General features: G+C 46.9%; 1 protein-coding gene across 2 annotated transcripts in view; it reads right to left on the reverse strand.

Moving 5' to 3' along the window:
- RORC (RAR related orphan receptor C) overlaps positions 1-24,657 on the reverse strand; it is a 76,498-nt gene that overhangs the window by 14,956 nt on the left and 36,885 nt on the right. Inside the window, exon 1 of one of the 2 annotated variants that reach the window (XM_035098066.3) lies at positions 23,663-23,697. The exons of the other annotated variant lie outside the window; for it this stretch is intronic. Within the exon in view, the coding sequence (XP_034953957.1) occupies positions 23,663-23,669 (7 nt within the window). The 5' untranslated portion in view covers positions 23,670-23,697. Of the gene's footprint in view, positions 1-23,662; positions 23,698-24,657 lie in introns of those variants that run through there. 2 annotated transcript variants of the gene reach the window in all.

Here is a 24,657-nt window from a genome sequence, read left to right on the forward strand (position 1 = left end):
GAGGAAAGTCTTTGGAGCCCAACATCCCAGTGAGTGACATTATGGGGCTTGTCAGGAGACAGTTATTCTTTTGTTGTTCTCCAGGCTGTTTAGGAAAGATAGGTGCATTTTGTCCCCTTTTGGCAAAAAGCACCAGCTGCAATGCAGATCCTGGTCCACTGGGGGGCACCCTTGCACTACATTCTTCCTCGCTAGCTTTCAGAGCACCAGCCGGCAAGAGAGCCTCTGAGCATATGAGAAGTGTCCGTCCCTTTCTGCTTGGAAAATCCTTACCAGCTCACATGTTTTCAGTAGGGGGTTGAGGTGGTAAAGGAAAGGGCTTCCTGCTCATAGGGTTGGGTACTTCCTAGGAAGCAAAAGAAACCTCTCTGCCTATCACAGGGACCTGAGGTCGAATCCAGCCTGAACTAGTCACCTTGGAGAAGCCACTACCTCTCAGTTTTGCAGGAAGGTGGGCCTTGGTCCCTGGGGTTGCTGTTAGGACCAATGAAATTGCTCGGTGCTTCTGCAAACTTAAAAGGATGGCGTGAAGACAGATTTTTAGCAGGGCCCTTAGTCTGGGTACTACCTGCTTGCCTTACGTAAGTTACACAATGCCTCTGCCCGGATCTTTCTCAATAAATCCCCTACACTCCCTGGGAATGAAGACGTTGGTTCCTCTCTTGCTGTTTTCATGCTGGCGACCAAAAACACACCAACCATTTTTAGTTGTGAATTTCTTCCCCTCGACCCCTTTTGGTGTTCTTCTACCTGCTTGCTGTTGAGCTGGTTCTGCCTTTGTGCTGCTATCACGCTAACCGTCGCCGCAGGACTCCTGGGTCCTTTCCCAAGTCTCTAAACTGCAGAACCTTTTTTTCTCAAAGCCACCGCGCAGCCCCGGGAACACGAGCCACGAGTTGACAACGGTGCCCCAAGGCGCATGCAGAGACCATTTCCCCGCCGACCCCGCTGAATAACCGCAGCTCAGCCGTGGTGAGCGATGGCAGTGGAAGCACAGAGGCAGCTGCTTCGAGGCAGACCGACCCCCTCGCTTCTCGCACTAGAAATGTTTAACCACCCTGGGGTGGCTCGGGGGAGAACCCACCGTGGGGAGGCAGGGATGTCGGCGCAGCAAACCACATGAAAGGGGAGGGGGTTACATCATATCTCGGCAGGTGGCTGTTGGAAGGGGAGACAAAAGACCCCTGAGATGTGAAACAGAAGCACAAGAAAATCTGTTTTCCCACCCTTTGTCACGGCATTAACACGATGTTAAGAAGAGCTTGGCTGCTGGATCAGACCCCAAAGACCCACCTGGCCCACTCTTTCACACAACCCCTTGCCCATGTGCAGAGAAGCAGCTTGTACCCGTGTCCAGAGTAATGTGAGCGCAAGCCTTGCCTCTTAGCTCAAGTGTGTGGGTAGAAGTTAGAATCATAGAATCGTAGAGTTGGAAGAGACCACAAGGGCCATCCAGTCCAACCCCCTGCTGAGCAGGAAACACCATCAAAGCATTCTTGACATATGCCTGTCAAGCCTCTGCTTAAAGACCTCCAAAGAAGGAGACTCCACCACACTCCTTGGCAGCAAATTCCACTGCCGAACAGCTCTTACTGTCAGGAAGTTCTTCCTAATGCTTAGGTGGAAACTTCTTTCTTGTAGTTTGAATCTATTGCTCTGTGTCCGCTTCTCTGGAGCAGCAGAAAACAATATTTCTCCCTCCTCTATATGACATCCTTTTATATATTTGAACATGGCTATCATATCACCCCTTAACCTTCTCTTCTCCAGGCTAAACATACCCAGCTCCCTAAGCCGTTCCTCATAAGGCATCGTTTCCAGGCCTTTGACCATTTTGGTTGCCCTCTTCTGGACACGTTCCAGCTTGTCAGTATCCTTCTTGAACTGTGGTGCCCAGAACTGGACACAGTACTCCAGGTGAGGTCTGACCAGAGCAGAATACAGTGGTACTATTACTTCCCTTGGTCTAGTTAGATCTCGGGTGGGTGTGTTTTGCTGCAGGGTTAGGTCTTACGAGCTGCACCTCATCTCAATCCTACTCAAAGTAGATCCACTGAAATTAATAAATCCACGTGGCAAACACCCATTAATTTCAACGGGTCTACGCTGAGTAGGGAGTTATACTGCTGGCTATGAACCTAAGTCATTTGCGCCTGACTCAAGTTGCCAGCCCCTGGAAGTCTAGTTTATTTTTTTAAAAAATGAAGTCAATCTGGAAAAGGTGACGTCTGTCCATTCCTGCCTTAGCCCACCTTGCAGGGCTGTCTGCTTTGTGAGAGTCTCTGGGTCTTTACAGGCAGGGAAAACGGCACTGTTTTGTTTTTTTTTGCATTGCATCACCTGCAGCTAACTAAGTGTATGTCATATTAATAATGGAAAGGGGAGGGGGAATTAAACCACGGAGGCCAGTGGTTTCTTCCCTGAACCACATGAAGCCGCGTGAGTCAACCCCTAAATTAGTCAGCCAGTCCACCTTGAAGATTCTGCCAGTAAAGAACAACTCTCACTTTTATACAGAGATTGATGCCAGTAAATCCACCCTCCTGACGCGAGGTCAACAGAGCTCTGGGTGCACACGATTGGGTCGATTGCAAAATGAAAGAGGAGAGCAAAAACAGCACGCACGCACGCACACACACACCAATTAAGCAAAAAAATTCATTTATGTATCTGTATTTTATATATGTGCTGGTGCGATTCGGAAATGGGGAGTTAATTCCCGTCTAGGCCCCGCGTCACAGCTTCCATTGCCTCATCGGAAACAGCGCTTGCGTCAGCAGAAAAAGGAAGGAGGGCGGACCCCATTCGCTCCGGGCGAGGAGCTGTGCTAAAAAACCCGCTCTTTCGAGACAAACAGAGCCCCCTCCCTAATTCTCTGTTGTCCTTCAGGATGGGGAAGAGATTCGGTTCAGTTTGCAGTGAAAGGCAATATTTACTTAAGCTGTGTTCGGACCATACATTAAAAGCACTATAATACTATTTTAAATGATCATGGCTCCCACCAAAGGATTCTGGGAGCTGTGGTTTGTTAAGGGTGCTGAGAGCTGTTAGGTGGTGCCTCAATTTCTCCCACAGAGCTAAAATTCCTTGAGAAGAGGGATTGGATGTTAAACTACTCTGAGAATTGCAGCTCTATGGGGCTGCCCTAACTACTCTAAGCACCCTTAACAAATCACAAAAAGAATCCTGGGGGCAGCCACAACTATTTAAAACAGTATAACAGGGCTTAATATATATATATATATATATGTGGGGTGAATGTGGCCCTAATTTGCACTTTTAGAGAAATATCCTTCAAAATTTGCACTGCTCTGAATTTTGCAATCTAATTCTCCAGTCCAGTCGTGTGCACAAAAATACTATACCAGTGTGAAGTGTGCATTGAAATGCATGTTTTTCAGTGAAAATAACATACTTAAAATGCGCTGGGGAAAGTGTTTTGCAAAGAAATGTGTGCATTAAAAAACTGCATATGAAAATGTGTGCAACAGGAGAAATTTTGAACCAAAACGTTGATGAATTTTCATGAGGACTTTAAGAATACATATCACAAATTGATGAGGAAACCCAGAGGACTGAACTCAAACTGAAAGAATGAGAAACCAAAGTGGGCATCTTCGCCCACCCCTAGTTGCCACCATCTTGAATGTAATGCCAGTGGGAATCAAAGAGCAGGGTGGAGAGAAAACGGCAAACAGATTTTTGGGTGCCAAATAGTGTTACAGAAATGAGAAAGGATGAAAAATGTCACTGGGTTGGACTCCAGGCTCAGAAACTACAGGAAAACTCCCTGCTCTCTTGTGAAGCTGCCGACTATCAAGAACGCAAGGCAAATTGGAGGGCCTGCCTGACAGAAGATGGCAACCCCAGGCTGTGTTACTATAGCAACCGGACAGGGCCCGACACCATCTTGCCTTCGTTTCTCAAGCACACCGCAATAGGGCCCCTTTGAAAGGCCCTACCCTGAACAAAAAGCATGGGCACACTTGGGCATGAGTGAATTGTGTGTGTGTCGGGTGTCATCTGAACCAACAAACACAAGTACACAATCTGGGCATCACATGGAGTCACAGCAGGGTTCTTTGTTTGTGTGGCGTCTCCCCCAATGTGTTCACGCACTCTTGTGCATCAAGGAAAAGCAAAGTATAGGAACAAACAATGCAATCTATGACTGCACTGAGATCATTCTCTGTCTCTTTTTGGCCACATTTCTTATCCCTTTCCATTTGCGAATCCATGGCCCGAGGGGTGGGTTGGAGAGGGACGTGTTCACGGCCTGATGCATCAAAGCGTGTGGGACACATAGCTCTCTGGAGAAAATGGGGAAATCAAAACGAGGTTGTAGTGGAAGATTTCTAGATCGGCGTCACTCCAGGAGAAACTCTCCTAGGAGGAAAGGTTGTCGTGTTTTTTAGTGCAGAGAAAAGGCGAGGAAAAGGTGACGTGATAGAAGTCTGTAAGATTATGCCTGGCCTAGAGAAAACGGGTAGAGAGAGAAAAATTCCTCCCTCTCATGACACTGGAACTTGAAGATGAATGTTGGAAGATTCAAAACAGAAAAGAAAGTCCTCCTTCGTGCAGCGCATAAACTGTGGACCTTGATCCCACAGGAGGCAGCATGACCACCAAATAGGACAACTTTAAAAAGAGAATTAGACAAATTCATGGAGGAGAGGGGCATCGATGGCTACAATGCTTCTGCATACCAGTTGCAGGAGGGGAGAGTTGCTCTTGAGCTTGGATCCTGCTTGCGAGTTTCCCACAGGCAGGCTGCTGTGAGCACAGGATGCTGACCCATGTGGGCTCCTTTGGCCTGACCCAGCAGGCTCTCCTTTTGTTATTAAATGGGGAAAAGTAACCCTGGTTTTTCCAAATTGTGCCACAATGCTCTGCACCAAGGAATGCATCAGCAGCAGCTCGGGAGTGGGGCTCAAAGCAAACCATCGCTTGCAACTCTCCCCCCACACAAGAGCAGTGTTTCCCAAACGGGTCGAGATGACAACCTGTTTGATGCGGCAGTTTAGCCCTCCGCCCTTCGAGACCGACAACTCTTCCCTCCCGGGGAACCCCCTCCTTGATTGGGGTCGTGGGAAAGAGGCGCCGAGGGGTATGTGAACTAGGCGAGAGGGGCGGCAGCAAGTGAGTGGGGCAGAAAGCGCCTGTTGGATTTTCAGAGACCCAGGCTGGAGTGGGTGGGTTTGGTTTCCAGGAAACCCTAATCTTTTTTGGGTGTGTGTGTGTGTTTTCTAAGGGTGGCTGAAGATGTCAGTAGACCCAGGAGTGGTATAGCTGTTTGTGCACTGCCAAGGGTCCTGATAACATCAGAGGATACTGTGGTGAGGAGAATGTGATCGGTAAGGGGGCTCATTTCTACTGCCAGCTGTGGTATTTGGGGTCACAAAGGCACAGGCATCAGCTGTGACAGACTGTGGGGAGGAGATTTATAAAAAGAAAACTCACCTAGTTCTTCTATACAAACAGAGAGGGCTGGATAAACCATCAGGCACACAGCACACTACAGAGCGGCACTCTGGACCAATCTGAGCCCCCTGCTGCCCTCATTTCCCAAGGCACCTGGAACAGCCCCAACCTTGGGGTCCCTGGGAAACCATCCCTTTCCTAATTTTCCCTTTGGGGGCAAGTTTTTTTTTATGTTCGTGTGTAGAGTTATATAATAAGTGGCATTCTGATGTTCCACAACTCTAGCCTGGGCTTTTGAAAATGTAATCACTGTAATCACTTGAATCTGTGACGGCCCATTTGTGTGCGCAAGATGTTCCTTGCAGGTTAGAACCATCCAGTGGCTGGCCTGAATGTGAGGATGTGAACGACACTTTCCATTCTCTGACGCTCTGATCCAGGCATCTCCAAACTTCGGCCCTCCAGATGTTTTGGACTACAATTCCCATCTTCCCCAACCACTGGTCCTGTTAGCTAGGGATCATGGGAGTTGTAGGCCAAAACATCTGGAGGACCGCAGTTTGGGGATACCTGCTCTGATCCTAGACACTTATAAATGCTTCCAAGCAGCCAAATGGCTCCTTTTGGGAGAAACAATGAACACGTGGTCCCGCAGTTGTTCCTGAACTACGACCCCATTACCCTTGACCATTGCTCACATTTGTGGCGGCTGATGGGTGTCGGAGTCCTAGGACCTGGAAAACATCACAGATGCTCCCCGTCCCTGTGTCAAACTCTTACTGCTGTTGGGGTTGTGGTCATGGCTGAGTCAGTGGCTCCCACTCGCTTTGCCCCTTCCTACTCAGAGCCCCCCCCTTCCCCAGAGAGGGGATCCCACTTCTGACACCACTTCCTGACCTCCCGGGAAGAGAAGATCACACCTTTCCCTCACCGCTGAGCCCAACCGCAGCCTGCCTTCCTCTCCCTGCCTGCACCCCTTGGTATCTGGGAAGCCCACGGTCACAACATGCCAGGAAAGGCTTTTGAACCTGGCTAACTCTAGATTTGAAGCGCAGGTTTTAAAGGCTACCAACGGCACGCTCGACATGGCATCGAAATCTGCTCTCGCTAAAAAATTGCACCTGTTATAAAAGAGAGAGAGAACAAAACAAAACCCAACCACAACGCGGGATGAAAGGCAAAGAGGCATTTGAGATGACTGTGTGTTTATTGCTGCCGATTCATGCCCCCCCTCCTCTTCCTTCCCCCTCTCGCAGCGTAGGGGCAGCCGCAGCAGCAGCGTGGAGGAGGGCTGAGTCGTTGACACTCTCGCCACATGAATCAAAGCAGGAAAGACACACAACACATCAGGCGCCCCCGGGAGACATGGAAACCCAACTCCCACCTGCTCTGGGTGTCTTACTCAGTTTGCCCGGGCTCTCTGGCAAGACTGAAGGTGCCACAAGGGAAACCACCCCAGACTCCCTTTGCCGTGGCTGAGATCAGCAGGACCTGAGGAGTCCTGGGACGCAAAGAGCCCTGCGAGGCTTGGGGACAGAGAACCTCAAGGGGAGACAGGGTGGCGCCGCGGTTCGAGTGCGGACCTTGGGGAGACCACGGTTCAAATCCCTCCCCCAGGAAGCGGGTGATCCTGGGCCAATCCCTGCCTCTCGGGCTAACCTACCTCACAGGGTTGTTGCGGGGATTGAACGAGGGAGGGTGGAGCATGTATAGCACCTTGAGAACATAAGAAGACCCCGCTGCATTAGATGGGAAACCCCAAGCAGGAACCGAGCGCAAGAGCAACTCTCCCCTCCTGTGGTTTCCAGTAACCGGCATTCAGAAGCATTGCTGTCTCCAGCTGCGGAGGCAGAGCAGAGCCATCTTGACTAATAGCCATGGGTAGCCCTCTCCGTCAATGTGTCTAATCTTCTTTTAAAGCCGCCTAGGCTGGTAGCCATCGCTGTCTACTTGAGCTCCTCGGAGGGAAAGGTGGGATATATGCAGTCATGGCGGGAGGTGGGGGGGGGAGAATCTTTGAATTTTGTGGTTTTACGTATCAGCAACCATCAGTTCCTCATCAGGTCTTAAAATTTGGTAAATACAACCTGAGATGAACGATGACACATGGCATATTACGCCGTGTCATGATTTATTTAACAGAAATAAAGGCAAGATGCAGAAATCACGTGTGAATAACTACAGTGAGGGGGGGGGGAAAGTAATTGATCCCCTGCTAAATTTGCCCGTTTGTCCTCTGACGAAGAAATGACCAGTCCATAATTTTAATGGTAGGGTTATTGTAGCTGTGAGAGACAGAATAACAACAGGAAAACCCCCAGAAGACAAAAGTTAGAGATTGATGAGTCTGTAAGTGACTCTGGAGGCCAATTCTGGATCCACACGTCCTTCCACAGTGGGGACATAGGTTTCCGGGCGGGAGTTGATCATGGTGTGGATTTGCCAAGCGTCCCTTCCTCTTAGCACGTTTCTCCCTTTCGTTCTGAGTTTGAGTGTCTTCAAACCCAATGACACCTTTGGTAAATAAAGGCTGTTCTCTGATTGGGGTGCTCAAAGGCAAGTGTTTCCCAATTGTTGGTGTTTATACTACATTTTTAAAGATTTGCCTTGAGACAGTCTTTAAACCTCTTTTGTTGACTGCCAGCATTACGCTTTCCATTTTAAAGTTCGGAATAGAGTAGTTGCTTTGGAAGACGATCATCAGGCATCCGCACAACATGACCAGTCCAACCAAGTTGATGTTGAAGAATCATTGCTTCAACTCTGGTGATCTTTGCTTCTTCCAGTACACTAGTATTGGTTTGACTGTCTTCCCAAGTAATGCGTAATTTTTTTCGGAGACACCGTTGATGGAATCTTTCGAGGACTTGGAGATGGCATTTATAAGTGGTCCATGTTTCACAAGCTGAGACCCAAGCGGACATGCTTGGCCATAATGCACAGCGCCACGTTTGGCAAAAATCAAACACAGCATGTCAGCACAAGCACCACATACCAACCGTCAAACACGGTGGCGGAAGGGGGGTGATTAGGGCTTGTCTCGCAGCCACAGGACCTGGGAACCTTGCAGTCATTGAGTTGGCCATGAACTCCTCCGTATACCAAAATATTAGCGAGTCAAATGTGAGGCCATCTCCCAACAGCTGAAACTTATCTGAAATTGGGTCATGCAACAGGACAAGGATCCCAAGCACACCAGCGAATCTACAACAGAATGGCTGAAAAAGAACACTGTCTTTTCTCCATGGCTGTATGCAATACCCAAAATAAATCTGCCAGTCTCAAGTCTCCTGCCCGCTGGTGGAACAGCTGCTGCAGTTATTTAAAAACAACAACATAAGACGTGTAGAGACCTGGGGTTGTTCACAAGAACACGAGAAGAGCCTGCTGGATCAGGCCAATGGCCCATCTAGTCCAGCATCCCCAACCAGGTGCCCCTAAGAGAAGCCCGCAAGCAGGACCCGAGCACAAGAGAAACTCTCCCCTCCTGTGGTTTCCAGCAGCTGGCATTCAGAAGCGTTGCTACATCCAGCAGCGTTTGACTCAGAGTAGACACACTGAAATAGCCTCCTCCTTATTGCCCCAATGATGACTGTGAACCACTGGTGCCAAAGATGTGTACACCAACTGCCTGAACCTTCAGGTTGGCAGACCCCCAAGGGTCATCTAGTCCAACCCCCTGCAAGGCAGAAATCTCAGCTGGAGCATCCATGACAGAAGGCCACCAACCTCTGCTTAAAAACCTCCCCCCTCCTCTCATGGGAGTCTGTCACTGCTGAACAGCTCCTACTGTCAGAAAGTTTTTCCTGATGTTTAGTCAGAATCTCCTTTCTTGCAACTTGAAGCCATTGGTTCTGGGTCTATCCATGTGACAGGCCTTGAGGTATTTGAAGATGGCGATCACATCTCCTCTCAGTCTCCTCTTTTCCAGGCTAGACATACCAGCTCCTTCAACTATTCATCATAAGGCTTGGTTTCCAGACCCTTGATCATCTCAGGCACCCTCCTCTGCACATGTTCCAGCTTGTCAACATCCTTCTTAAATTGTGGTGCCCAGAACTGGACACAGGACTCCAAGTGTGGTCTGGCCAAGGCAGAATAGAGTGGGACTATGACTTCCCTTGATCTGGACACCAGACTTCTGTTGAGGCAGCCTAGAATGGTGTTAGCTTTTTTTGCTGCTGCATCACACGGTTGACTCCTGTTGAGCTTGTGGGTCCACCAAGACCCCTTGATCCTTTTCACATCTACTGCTGGCAATCCAGGTGTCCCCCTGTGTAGAACCTTACATTTGCCCTTATTGAAATTCATTTCGTTAGCTTGCGCCCAGTTCTCCAATCAGTTAAGGTCATTTTGAATTCTGATTCTGTCTTCTGTGGCATTATCTACCCCTCCTAGTTTAGCATCATCTGCAAATTGGATGAGCATCCTTCAATTCCTTCACCCAAGTCATTTATAAAGACATTAAACAACAACAGGCCCAGGACAGAACCCTGCAGCACCCCACTTGTCACTTTTCCCCAGGGTGACGAGAACCATGAATGAGTCCTCTTTGGGTTCGGTCAGCCAGCCAGCTACAAATCCACCTAACAGTTACCTGGTTCAACCCACATTTTACCTCCTGAAAACATCTTGTGGGCTGAGCAAAACTTAGACTGGGATGTATTATCCAACTGAGTTCTGTCAGACCACAGCCACTGAAAATGATGGAGATAAGTTATATAGGACCACTCGACTACACTTCTGGTCGCCTTGCCTCAAGAAACAACATTGCTGGCTTGGAAAAGGTTCAGAAAAGGGCAACCCAAAAAACCAAGGTGGTGGACACAGGTTGGAGCACTTGGGAGTTTTTTGTTTGGTTACGAGAAAAGGAGTGTAGAAGGTGACATGGCAGTTTACAAAACGATGCCTCCCATGGAGAAAAGGTTTTCTCCCTCTCTCATAACACTAGAACTTGTGGACACCCAGGCAAGCTGAACTCTGGAAGATCCAGGAAGTCTTTCTTCACGCAGAGCAGTTAAACCGTGGAACTCCCTCCCACAAGAGGCAGCGATGGACACCAGCCGAAGAAGATTAGACCAATTCAGGGAGGAGAGGGCTATTGATGGCGACTACGCTCTTACGCATAGAGGGAGAGCGCTTTTACGCTCAACTTCTTGCCGACTCTTGCTTGCCAGCCCAAAATAATCTGCTCTGCTCTGTAGGTGTGAAGCTGGGAGTTATTTATTCAGCATGCATCCTTTTGCACCCGCTGACATTGAACCAATGAAAAGAAAAGAAAATGTCTCAGGGATTTTTATCCTTCGGGACAGCTGTGTAGCAAAATTAAGACATTGCACACACTCATTGCTGCCTTGCTGTGTCTCTCCCTCCCAACCTCCCCGAAACTGGGATGGGGGGTGGGAGTTTGCTTGCTTAAACAAGCTGACTTAACAGCGTCAATTATTGGGTGTTAAATTCAAGGCCACATGTCAGCCCGATAAAGATCAGAGGAAGCTCTAACATCCAGCTGCAACTAAGATGATGCTTGGGGTTTCGCTAGCGCTGCTTTGCCTATGAGGCAGGACGATAGGCAACTTTAGTTGGAGGTACGTGCACACTCCCAAGCCAATCCAGAGCCCATTTTTGGTGATCGGCAAGGTTGCCAAGTGACCAGACAGAAAGATCTGGCCCACTCCTGTGCTTATAAGAACATCCCAATCTGCAAAGAATCAGCAGGAGTGGCGCTTTCCAGCGTGTAGCATCGCCTCCTCCTGCTTGCCAGCTGCCAACTGCTTGCCAGCTGCCAACTGAGAGGCCTGGGGAAAGCGAGGGCCGGCCCATAAGTTGGCGACCGTAATTGCTAAAGGGAAGAGGAGCTTTGGGGTGTTGATAGGGGGAGCCATAGCAATGAAAGGAATAAGGCAAGGGGGAACTATAATGCTAATGTGGACATTTCTGGGAGGAATATAAGTGACCTGTAAGGTTCTAGTCCTCAGGAGCTGAATGCGTGAGCAGGGAGACAAACGTTGGATAAAAAAAGGTTGTCACTTTTAGGGTTTTTTGGGGGGTGGGGTGGAGGAGGAACAGACACACTAAAAGGCTAATACGATTTTGAGTCGGGTGAAGTGACGACGGAAAAACTTTTCCATTTCTCGCAATTTCTCCTGTTTTGAATATTGACAACCACATTTCCACCTGAGTTTGCAATCTCAAAACCCTCACAAAAATGTGGCAATATTTTATACACCATTTCCCCTAAAATGCACTTCTTGTGGGCGGGGGGCGCAATTGTCGCATAAAACATTTAAAAAATATTATTTTTTAATTCGATTTTTTCAAAGGTTTTTAACAAGTTTACCTCACATACAATATATCTTCTACTTCTATTTCCCTTTTTGTCTTCCCACCCCTCCCGCCCTGGTGTTTTTATTCTTATCTTATCTTTATTCTTATCTTATTAATTGCTGCATTACACTTATTGCTATCCCCCATACTCCATCCTGTCATTTTTAAAAAATTTCACCAACATACATGCACCCAACATTCCCCTCATAATAGAGGAAATGAAGAACATTGGAAGAGCTGAGCTGGATGAGCCCAAAGCGGTCCTCATCTAGCCCAGCATCCTGTTCTCACAGTGGCCAAATGCCCTTAAGAACCTAAGAATCGAGATAGACTGCTTCTGGACCTGGAGGTTCCACAAGGACTGGAAGACCCCAGTTGAATCAACCCAGCATCCTGTTCTCACAGTGGCCACCCAGGTGCCCGTGGGAAACTCGAAAACTGATGATGAACCCGATTTGAACACAGGCTTCAGAAAGGCAGGGAGGATTATTTTGGAAAATGTGTGTGTCTTTATATTTTCTTGCTTCTCGCCCTGCAACCTGTCTCTGACCCAAGACTGTCTTCCCACAGCTCTATGATTCAGATTTACTGCCTCGCCCCTTACGGACGGCAATTTGCCCCCAAGCAAAAGTTCCTCTGCTGTCAGTCGTTTATCCCTTTGATCGTGACTCACGAAACAGGAACACGACTGCCGTGATCTTGGCACCCAAACAAAGTGGTCACGGTTGCAACAACCAAATCTAGACCAGCCTTCGCCCGCCTGTGGAAGCCCAGCACAGCCAACATGGCGACCAGACATGGATAGCCTTTGAATTTATCCAATCCTCTTTTAAAAAGACATTTAGGGACGAAGCTTCCCTGCCCCCTGATCCATCTGCTTAACATTTCTCAAGGGGAATAATAATAATAATAATAATAATAATAATAATAATAATAATAATAATAATTTATTTCTACCCCGTCCATCTGGCTGGGTTTCCCCAGCCACTCTGGGCGGCTTCCAACAGAAGGCTAAAAATACATTAAAACATCAGTCTTTAAAAACTCCCCTAAACAGGGCTGCCTGTAAAATCTACAGTGGTGCTTGTGGCCACGACAAACCCACCGGACTCTAGAGATGCTGCAAAACTCCCCGCAGGCAGGTGTGTGCTTTAAAAGGAGGTGTGGATGGCAACTTGAGGGGGTCTCCGACAGGTGCAATGGAGGCCAAGCGGCGGCAATGCGGTGGGGGGCAAAACTGCCGCCGAGGAACGCGGAGGGTTTGCACGCGAAGCTTAAGCCACAGAGCTGATGCTTCAAAGAGGAGCTCGCTAGTTCCTTCAGCAGGCCTTGAAAACAAGCCTCCCCCCTCAATTTCCTCCTGCTGCCTTAACATTTCGGTCTGCTAGCGCATCGCGTCAACCCACATCCGAGTTCCATCAACCCACTCAAGGCTTTCTCCCCCCACCCCAACCCCACATCCCTTCTTTTGAGCCCCCTTCGAATATGATAAACCTTCTCTGAAAGGAGCCCATGGGGGGCTGCCGGACAGGTTCTGGGTGCTTCCCTCGTGACAGTTTAGTCCACCTCCCCGACATTTCCCTAACCAGTGATTTCTGAAACCCTAGGAAACTAAGGGACTACAGCACATGCTTAAACATCAGGGGAAACTTTCTGACAGAAAGGGCTGTTCGATAGTGGAATGGTCTCCCTCAGGAGGTGGTGGACAATCTTTCCTTGGAGGTTTTTAAGCAGAGGTTGGATGGCTGTCTGTCATGGATGTTTCTAGTTGAGATTCCTGTATTGCAGGGGGTTGGACTAGATGAGCCTCGGGGTCCCTTCCAACTCTACAATTATATGATTCAGTGTTTTTAGGTTCCATAAAAAAGTGTGTTTCCCTGTTTAATTCTGCATGATATTCGAGCTTGCGCATGACACAAAAGCCACTTCCGGAAACATAATAGAATATAACATAGGTTTAGGACTTATTTCCATGTTACTTGATTCCAGAAAAAAACGCAGTTTGCAGCCCCCTAAACCTGGAAAATTGCAGGCATAAAGTGACAAACTTTGGGGTGCTGTATCAGCAAAACATTCTATCCTGCCATCTTTATGGGGGAATTGCAGGCGAACTGAAGACAGCATGCGCAGAAAAGATGTGCGAGGAGCCACATTATTCGATGACGTCTGTTGTTGCCCCACACTGCACATGAAATTTAGTGTGACATGTGGCTATATCGGCCAAAAAGCCACAGTTCCATAGCACAACAGATGCTTCTGCTGTGTGAAAGGAATGTTTTAAAATGGGGCAGAAGCGCTGGCATTCTAACCGGGAAAACTAACACAATATAAACCCTGTGCCAGAATCCAGCCTCAGTTTTTCCTTGAGAGCTACAGACAGACCAAGCAGCCCCCAAAACATTTATTCTACCAGTTGTGTGTTGTGGCTATCCATCTCGACCATAGCTGCTAATTTCTGGATTGGAAAATAAGGGATCAGCAGTGGCGCGGCACTGGAAGTTGCTTCTGCGCATGTCCAGACATGCGCAGAAGCGACTTCTAGTGCCGGGCTGCCCGTGTCCGCATGTCTGGGCACCAGAAATCGCTTCTGCGCATGCCCGGGCATGTGCAGAGGCAATTTTCGGCTGGCAGGAGCTACTTCCTTATAAATCCGGGGGAATTATGGGATTTTTTGCCATTCAGGATAACAGCGGGAAACAGATTTAAATACGGGGGTTTCCTGTGAAAAACGTGAGACTCGCCAGCTATGATCTCGACCCAGAATTGGGGAGATTCCCAATTGAACCTGAAACTTTCTTTATGTGCTGCAAGTGCTCTGCTATCTGAGCTATTTGCCCTTTCCCCCCATTAAAAGATTCCAGTCCTCATGGCTCTGAATGGAAGACAGATTTAAATAAAAGATCTTGGGCTCAGGGCCACCCCTTGCAAAGAACCTTTGGGCCACTGCAAGATCAGGGAGGGTGAGAGATGGAGAGGAACATCCTCTCACCTGGTGGACCTCAAGCTCCTCATCTCTGGCGTAAAGAGCCCTGAAGTAGCCTGTGGTGGCGTCAGATAATATCAGACTCTGGACTTCATGCTCTATGGGGAAGGGATTTTGTAATTAGGGGAAATTTTTAATGTTGCAAGCTGCCTGGAGCGTGGTTTTAGCGATGGAAAAGTGGCGTACAAAATAAAATGATGCATGTCTTTAGATCAGGGACAGCGACCTGCTGGGCCCTCCAGAGACTGCTGGATCCCCAGGTCCAGATCAGCCAAAGCCAGCATGACCAATGGTCACAGACGATGGGAGTTGAGGGGGTGTAGCAGGATTTGTAGGGCTATCAGGTCATAAGAACATGAGAAGAGCCTGCTGGATCTGGCCAACGGCCCACTTGGTTCAGCCTCCTGTTCTCACAGTGGCCAACCGGATGCCTGTGGGAAACAGGATTTTGATAGCATCTCTCTCCCTTCCTGCCTCTGACTATGGGGGAAAGCGTAGCCCTCATGGATGGCAGCCCTCAATAGCCCCCTCCTCCTCCTTCACAAATTCATCAAACCCTCTTTTAAAGCCATCTGGGTTGGAGGCCGTCAATGCCTCCTTTGGAAGCCAGTTCCATAATTTAACTCTGCGCGATAAAGGACTTCCTTTTGTCTTTTCTGAATCATTCCGCTTCATTTGATGCCCACAGATTCCAGTGTTACGAGAGAAGGCGAAAAACTCTTCTCTATTTCACACATGGCTTTGTAAACCTCCAAAATGTTGCCTCTTACTTTTTTCTAAACTAAAAAGTCTGGAATGCGGCAACTGATTTCCATAGGGGAGCCACTCCCCCACCCCATCCCACCCCAATAATTTGCGTGGCCCTTTCCTGAACCTTTCCCAACTCTGCAATATCTTTTCTGAGATATTGTGACCAGAACCCTGGCCCCCACCCCGCAGTTCCCTGCAGCAAGTCAAGGAAGTAGGGTTTTTTTTTTTGCAAAATGCCTGCTTAGGAAATTGGCACAGGTATGGTTTTATCATGTTGCCTGGCTGCAGAGAAAATGTGTGTGTGTGTGTTCAATTTATTGTAAATTGCGCAGGAAGGTGAAGGGAACAACTATGAGGAATTGGGGAGGGGGAGAGAGAACAGCAAGCAATCAGCAATATAAAATTAAAACCACACACACACTGAAATTAAATTTGCCCATGACCTTTTGCAAACCTTGGGATCCCCCACCTCCCATCAGATAGGCAGTGACAGATTAGCCTAGCAGATTTTATCTGACACAGACGAAAGGCATTTATTTCTCAGAACAGAGAGTGGGAAGGAAGGTGCGGGGGGGGGGGGGTGAGAAGGAAAGCAGGGGGGGGGGCTTAAAAAAACAGTGCCCATTTCACCACATGCAGAAAAACGGAAGGTGGCAACTAATTTTGAAGTCTTCACACCCTTTTCAAAACCCCGGAGAGAGGCGTTTTGCGCATGGAAAAGATTTTAGCAGAGTGAGCAGTGATCTCCCTCCGGGGAGCGGAGATCTCCAGAGGAACGACTGTTCTGGTTTCTGGGCGCCTGCCTAAAATTTAAGTTGTGGGGAGCAGGAAAGATGTTAACTCGAGCGCAAAGTGTCTCCTCGACAAGTCACCTTGAGAAACCTCTGGGGCAAGTTGAGGGCTGCTCCTCTTTGTTGCTCAGGGCAATAGAAAGAGCACACCATTGAGTCAAAGCAAAGGACTTGGAAGTCCCAGCTGGGTTCTGTCAGCAGAGATTGAAATGTGGGCTTAGACAAGTGGTGGGGGCCGGAGACAGATGTTGTTGGACTCTAAGTCCCATCAGTTTGCATAGCTAGCAGTCAGGGATTATGAAAGTCTAGCAATGCATTGTTGTTGTTTAGTTGTTTAGTCGTGTCTGACTCTTCGTAGCAATGTATAGAGACCTCCAGATTGCTCATCCCTGGCCTAGGTGATTCCCCGTGACGTACAATGATGCAATCTTTTGTATTATTATTATTATTATTATTATTATTATTATTATTATTTATTATAGTACACAAATTTATCCGTATCATGTCCAATTGCTTAGAACTACTGAAACTAATGAACCTATGGTAGTTGCGCTCATTAACTTTCAGTAAAGATAAAGGTAAATGGAACCCTGACCGTTAGGTCCAGTTGTGACCGACTGGGGTTGCGACGCTCATCTCGCGTTATTGGCCGAGGGAGCCGGCGTAGAGCTTCCGGGTCATGTGGCCAGCATGACTAAGCTGCGTCTGGTGAACCAGAGCAGCACAAGGAAACGCTGTTTACCTTCCCGTTGGAGCGGTACCTATTTATCTACTTGCACTTTGACGTGCTTTCGAACTGCTAGGTTGGCAGGAGCAGGGACTGAGCAACGGGAGCTCATCCCGTAGCGGGGATTCAAACCGCCGACCTTCTAATCGGCAAGCCCTAGGCTCTGTGGTTTAACCCACAGTGCCATTTAATGCAACCCTGTACTGCTAAATCAAGAAAGCAAAACACTCTCAAACAGGTGTCTGCAAAAGCAAAGGTAGAAATAAAATAAAAAGGCAAAGATCAAAATGATGGAAAACTCGGGTCACATACATAGGAGCAAGGGGAGAAATTCAATCCATTTCACACCTAAAAGTGGACCAGCCTACGCTGAACATTGCAAAACGATAGAGAAATTCGAAACAAATCCGCCCTTCTCAGAGTTTTGTAAAGCAGATCTCCAGCCAAGCAATGTATACAAAAAGGAAGCTGCCAGAATAAAATGTGCATAGAAAGCCATATGAATGCGGAAATGGCACACAAAGATGCACTGTATTTTTGGGGGGAAATGGATGCATTAGGCAAAATGCCACCCAAATTTGTGGATATTAGAAGAAACTTTCACAAAAATGCTGACGAATATTCAGTGGGAACCTTTCCTTTTTGAAAAATAACAATCACAGACTGATGTGGGAATGTGCAGAACTGAACTTTGGAGTGGAAAAATGAAAGAAAGAAAAAAATAGAGAAACTGAAATTGGCACTTTCGCCCACCCACAGTCGCCCCAGCAACAAAAACATTAGAAGCTGCTTCTAAAGCAGAGGCCATGATGGGCTGTCCATATTCATGCTAGCGATGCTAAGGGCCCCAGCCTTCCAGATGTTATATAAGGGGAAGTTAACCATGCCTCTCTAACAGATCTCAAAGAACCAGGAGGAATTTGTGGAGATAGATAGTTCTTCAGGTGGGGGGAGGGGGAGGAAACATACATTCTGTTTTCCAAATGACTGTTGTTGTTGTTGTTTTAAAAAAAATGCAACCCAAAATGTTGCAGCAAAAATAAAAATAACCATAATCAACTCCCAACCACATTCTCCTCTCGATCCAATTTATTTTTATTTATTTAATGCATTTATATCCCCTGCCTTTCTCCCAAAATATTTGGGTTCTAATTCTCCTTTTACAATGTTCTTGGCTTGGCTTTGCTCTTTAACCTCCTAAGCAAAGGAAGTTCTCAGATTTTGTCAATGGATGAAAGAGAGATGGAGAAGATTACCCCCCCCCTCTGAGTTTCTCTCCAGACACGTTGGGAAATCATGGTTTCAAGATGGGCCCAAATACTCTTGAGGCCTGTGAAAGTTAGAAAATGTACAATCTGCAGCATCACTGAAGCTGAGGAATCACTAAATTATGGGATCAGTAGAGCTTCCTAGTAGCATATGTTAACGGCCTCCAGAATACAGGAATGCGCCTGTGCTCACTCATCACAATGCACTGCCTTCTGAAATTGACAATTTAAGGGTTGTAGTTCAGCGAACATCTGCTTTGCATGCAGAAGGTCCCTGGGTTCAATCCCTAGCATCTTCTGGTAGGGCTGGGAGAAATCCCCTGCCTGAAATCTTGGGAGAGTTGCTGCCAGTCAGTGTAGACAATACTGGGGTAGATAGACCGGTGGTCTGACCCACTAGAACGCAGCTTCCTCTACAAATGGACGATTTGAGAAGATCCAAGTTAACAAATGCTTTTGTCTGAGTGGAGCTGGAGCAATAGCTTGCCAATCAAGTCCTTTCGCATCATAACTTGTATAGGGAGTGCAGAGAGAGAGAGAGAGAGAGGTTGATTCTCCCTCTATTTAAGACAGGCATCCCCAAACTTGGCCCTCCAGATGTTTTGGGACTACAATTCCCATCATCCCTGACCACTGGTCCTGTTAGCTAGGGATGATGGGAGTTGTAGTCCCAAAACATCTGGAGGGGCGAGTTTGGGGGTGCCGGATTTAAGAGCTCCTTTCGATAGATTTTTTGGTTAAGGGACACTTCTTCCCATATTACTGAGTCCGCTGCAAAATACATTCAGTGCAGATCTGGACAATTTTTCGGGTCAGCTCCTAGTGGGGTGGAATTTACAGGTGGTATTCGATGTTAGTCCTACGCTGAGTAGACCCACTGAAGTTCATACACACGGCTAAGTTAGGCTTCTTAATTTCAATGGGTGCCACTCTGAGTGGGACTTCACTGGATGAAACCATGGGTATTCTGCTGACACGTGGTTCCCGGGTGCTGTTGATTTTTGAAGATTCACAATGCTGATTTCATGTTTAAAAACAACATTGCTAGTTTTTAAGAGTGAAATAGGTGTTGAGGACTACCTCTCTTTTTGTCTTGAGTTCAGTTCCCAACATTTATGCATCAGTTAGAGATTCTTTTATTTTATTTTATTTCCCCAAGTCCTCATGAAGATTCATCACCACTATATTTGCGTATTGTTTTAACCACTTGCATACTTTAATTGTGTATTCACTTCTATCGGTCAGCGACCGCAACAAATAACCCATTCATTCAAGTTTATCAGAGCTCCTTCCTAACTGCTATTACTAAGTATGACAAAATGAAACAACTCAGGTTTCTTCTGAATTTGTCACCTCACCATGAGGACTAGCAGCAACCAGTTTCAAGATTCAAGTTTCAGTTCCTGCCTGCAGATACTTGCCTGGGCATTTGCTAAACACCACAAAATCATACAAACCGCTTTATATTGAATCTGAGCCCCCCCCCCCCCGCTAAAACACCTTGAGGACTAGCACCGGATATTTTAATTATAGTTTTTTAAAAAATTGCCTAAACATAGATCTGTTTCGTAAGAGCCCTTTTGAAGAAGCCAACAATAATAATAAAAAAGTTTAAGAATGACTTTCAGAGTGCAGAGAAACACGTCGAATTAGTAGTTAATTCAAACAATTAGCTCTAAAGATGACACTTTAAAAAAAACACACAGAGAAATATTTGTGGTCCAGATGCAAGAAGATTAAAGCATGTGGGAGTGTGGTAGAGTTAAGAAAACATGAATAACTTCAGTTACATAAGACATAAGAAATACAGCTTCTACTGAAATGCAGAAAAGGGTGGCTATAAATTAAGTGGATGGGCTCAATCCTGACCTTCTTTTGGAAAGAAGTTATATACTGATTTTAAGAGCACTGCAAGCTTTGCATGGATCTAACAACAATTTTGTAAGGCGGGGCAGTTCTTACTAAGACACACTCAAATCTGGGGATGGGCAAACTCTGTCCATTTTGGTTCCTCTTAGTTTCTCCTTTTTTCCAGTCTCAAGTTCATTTCCCTAAAGTTCCGTATCAGTTTGAGAATTTTCGAAAGAAGTCCTCAATTAAAGTCACCAGCAGATTTCACTTTGTATACACTTTTGCAATTCTGTCCAATATGCAAATGCATATTGCAAAGCAATTTTCCCTAATTTAATGCATTTTTGTACGCTACTGTCACAAACGTGCATTTTTACACACCCGTAACCCCAGTTATATGCATCTTTAGAGATATTACTTGGAGGGAAGGCTGCACTGCAGAGTTCAGAGAAATGCAAATGGCAAAGGATGGCCAAATTTCAGTTTGCCTACCATTTTCGAAAGGGCCCAAATTGTAACGGCAGGCGCCATCCTATTAACCCTAACCTTAAGTCCATGTTAATCAGACACAGATGCTTGTTCTGTTCACCTTCGCCTCTTTCTGCCGTCTCCCTGGTATCCATTTTTTTTGGAGGGGGGCAGAGGACCTGATCCCTCCTTTCTACTTTGTCAAGTGCAGATCAATGGTAGTCCATTAATAGCATTAAAACCATGGTTCTACCCAACAAGAGTTTCACACCTGGTCAGCTGGGGGTGCTCTATTTAATAATAATAATTATTTATTATTTATACCCCACCCATTTGGCTGGGTTTCCCCAGCCACTCTGGGCGGCTTCCAACAGAAGAATAAAATAATCGATTAAAGATTAAAAGCCTCCCTAAACAGGGCTGCCTTCAGATGTCTTCTAAAAATCTGGTAGCTGTTTTTCTCTTTGACATCTGATGGGAGGGCGTTCCACAGGGCGGGCGCCACTACCGAGAAGGCCCTCTTTTCCCTGCAACTTGGCTTCTTGCAACAAGGGAACGCCAGGAGGCCCTCGGTGCTGGACCTCAGTGTCTGGGTAGAACGATGGGGGTGGAGACGCTCCTTCAGGTATACTGGACCGAGGCCGTTTAGGGCTTTAAAGGTCAGCACCAACACTTTGAATTGTGCTCGGAAACGTACTGGGAGCCAATGTAGATCTTTCAAGACCGACCGGTGTTATGCAAAAAACTCAGGTTGTCTTTGTGAAGGGAGGAAATCTGGGGAGAGGCTGACTCAAGAGACACCTTGATGGCCAGGCCGTGGAGAAAGAAAAATATATTTGCCCCCCAACCCAGGAAAATCAGCATGTTGTAACACGGCTCAGTAACGCCCCGCCCAGAAAGAGCAGAATATGCATGAGCCTGATTTGAATTAATATACCTGCATTTTATGAGAGTGAGAATATTTTAACTGGGATGTGTAGAGAAACAACCCCTGACTCATTACCAAAAGGAAACTTTAATTCCCCCCGTCATTTTCGACTATGTCGAATGCCGAGTACCAGCAAGAAACAGGCAAACTCCCATTGCAAATCTCGATGCAGCACAGACACGTGAAGAGCTCGCAAATTAAACTACCGCTGTTTCCTTTCATCCATAAAAAGGAGAGAATAAAAATAAAAATGGAGAGAATAAAAGCAAATTTGCACTGACTTTCAGTGACTGTATGACCAAGGCACATCGAAAAGTATCCTGAAGACTAAAAAAAATGCTGATTACATTAGTATTTGCTTTTGCTTTTTAAATAACGGCAGTGCCTGGAAAGGGTCCTTGTAAAGCCATCTAGTCAAACCAACTGCTCGATGCCAGATATCGAGAGTTAGGTCCTCCCTGACTGACGGCTGCCCATCTGGAATAACTCGGGTGTGTGAGAGAGAGTTCACCACAGCCCTTTTTGGCAACTGCTGAATTGCTCTGAACTGCTGAGAACTTTCAGCCAAAATCTCTCTCCCCCCCCCCCCCGGTAACTTAAGTCCTTACAGTTGGAGTCTCACCTTCTTGCGAAGCCAAGAAAAACCCTACGGCCCCGTCCCTGCAATAGACAGGTATCTAAGGTGTCTTTTTCTTCATTCATTAGAAGGATCTATCATCTGCACCCATAAATTCCAGAGCTAAAATTACAACCAAGCATAGCTGCCAAGTTTTCCCTTTTCTTGCGAGGAAGCCTATTCAGCATAAGGGAAAATCCCTGTAAAAAGGGATAACTTGGCAGCTATGCAACCAAGGTGTTTAACCAAGGACCATGAAATCCATCAATCTAGGATGTAAAATAAAAAGAAATGTCTTCATTGAGTACTCACTAGCCTTCTTGTGCAAATTTCTCCTAACAGACACACGGGCAATTATTCTTCCCAACCCACATTTTGGCAAAGCCGTTTCCCCGTATTCCCTAACGTGACACTTTTGGGGGGTGAATATCTCATTTTTACCAATGTGCATTTGCCTCTGCCCCCCCTTTTTTTTGATGCAATGCTCGGCCGGAGAACCGGACTGCAAAATTCGCAGGTGTGCGAATTTCAAAGGACGGCGAAGTTTCGGCTAGGAAAGTACAAATTAGGGACGGATCACTTTTCAGTGTGAACCAGTTTGAATTTGAGCTGATGAACAAGGCAACCAAACACAGGCTGTAGCCAAACAGGATCATACAAATGTGAAACACGCATACGGTTTATATGTAAGCTATACGCACAATTCAAATTTCTCCCCTCATCCCTACTTTACAGCCTCCAGGAATGTAGACAAGGCAAGAAATTCGGCAGTACACACCATTAACAGTTCACAATCGATATTAGCATCATCATTGTTTTGAAGGGGCTGTCATAAGCAACACAGCCCTTAAATTAGGAAACTACAACTTTGGCCCTGCTTAGGAATAGGGCCTTTTGGGGTCCCATCGAAAACACGATTGTTCCATGTGGTGCATATGTAAACCAAAAGGTTTTTGGGGAAATGATATATAATATAAAGAAAGTTCCAACGATGGAAGAGTGGCTTTTGAAAGCAATGGACTATGTAGAAACAGCGAAATTTAGAGATCAAAATGATAAACTCTTCATAGAGGACTTTCGTGGAATGAATATATATATATATATATATAGACAGAGACAGAGAGAGAGGGAGGGAAGGAGAGAGAGAGTCTAATTGCAGGCAGTATTTGAGATAAAAGCAGGGAAAGAAAAATGATAAAATAACTGCAATAGAGAAACGTTTTTGTGATAGACAAAGATATAATGCAGTAGAAAAGGTTTGAGGAAAAACACTTCAGAGATGAAGGTGAGAAAGTCACCTTAGAAAACAATGCATTTGATTTGAATATTATCATGAAAACGTTTGAAAATTTCAGTGCAATTGTTCTGGGCTCTAGAGCTGGCTTTAAAGCCACAGGTGGGATGTTGCAGCTCCACTCAGTTATGGGTTTCTCGGGGCCCCATCAAACACCCCATTGCTCTGGCGCCGGCTGTAAGCCAACAGGTGGCCCCAAGCAGCTGCTTTGCCTCCCCCAACCTCTCTCCCCACATACCTCGCATGGTGAAGACGGCTTGTGGGGAGGGGGACTGCCAGTGGTTTGTTTCTGCAACACCTGCTCGTCTCTGGGCATCAGCTGCAACGAGCGAGAAGTGCTTTTTGGGAGTGTGTGTGTGTGTGTAGTCAGATTTCCTTTTTTAAAAAAGGCAGCATCAGCAGCAGACTGACAGGTGACACAGCACCCCACAGACTGGCGCTCCCAACGGCCAATCAGAAACTCCGGTTGTAATTTTGGGGGGGGGGGTTGGAGTAAGAGAGAGACGGCAGCGACTTGGAAAGTTCCAAACCCGCAAAAGGCCAACGAGAAAGGCAGAGAGAAGATGAAAAAGCCACAAGAAAAGTTTCCGCTTGAGGAGGGGGGAATGTGGATGGATGAGAGGGTCTGAGGTGGTAGATGGAGAGCACAGAAAACTCTGAGGCTGGAATGTGGCTTCCTGTTTAAAGGGGAAAGTCACGTCAAGGGTTGGTCGCGATGGCAACGTCGTCCCTGGGATGGCCAAAGGTACCACGCTCCGGCTCAGGATGTTTAAGGGTTAAAAAAATCAGCGCCCAGATTTGGGCCTGGAAACAAGTAAGCAACTGGCAAAAACCGCAGCCGAATCGGCGTAATATGGCCCAAATTGCCTGGCTCCAAAGGCTGGATCAGGCCACAGATGCATTGCTCCACCACCTCGTTCCCACAGTGACTTAACACGGTGCCCCCCAAAGAGAAGCTTGCAAGCAGGACTTGAGGGCAATGGTAGCACTCTCCTCACTCTTGCAGTTTCGAGCAAGAGGTCTTCAGACCTGGGACCCCTTCAGACACCACTGACTGCGTGTGCCCAGTTCACACGGCTAAAACCAAGCCTTTTGGATGCGCAGCGCACAGTCGTTTCTGGAGTGTCAAGAAAGGACTCCAAATACGAAAGTGAAGAAGAAGAAGAAGAAGAAGAAGAAGAAGAAGAAGGAGGAGGAGGAGGAGGAGGAGGAGGAGGAGGAGGAGGAGGAGGA

The sequence above is a fragment of the Zootoca vivipara genome, chromosome 16 (genome assembly GCF_965207765.1).
Source record: "Zootoca vivipara chromosome 16, rZooViv2.hap1.1, whole genome shotgun sequence".
Classification (NCBI taxonomy): domain Eukaryota; kingdom Metazoa; phylum Chordata; class Lepidosauria; order Squamata; family Lacertidae; genus Zootoca; species Zootoca vivipara.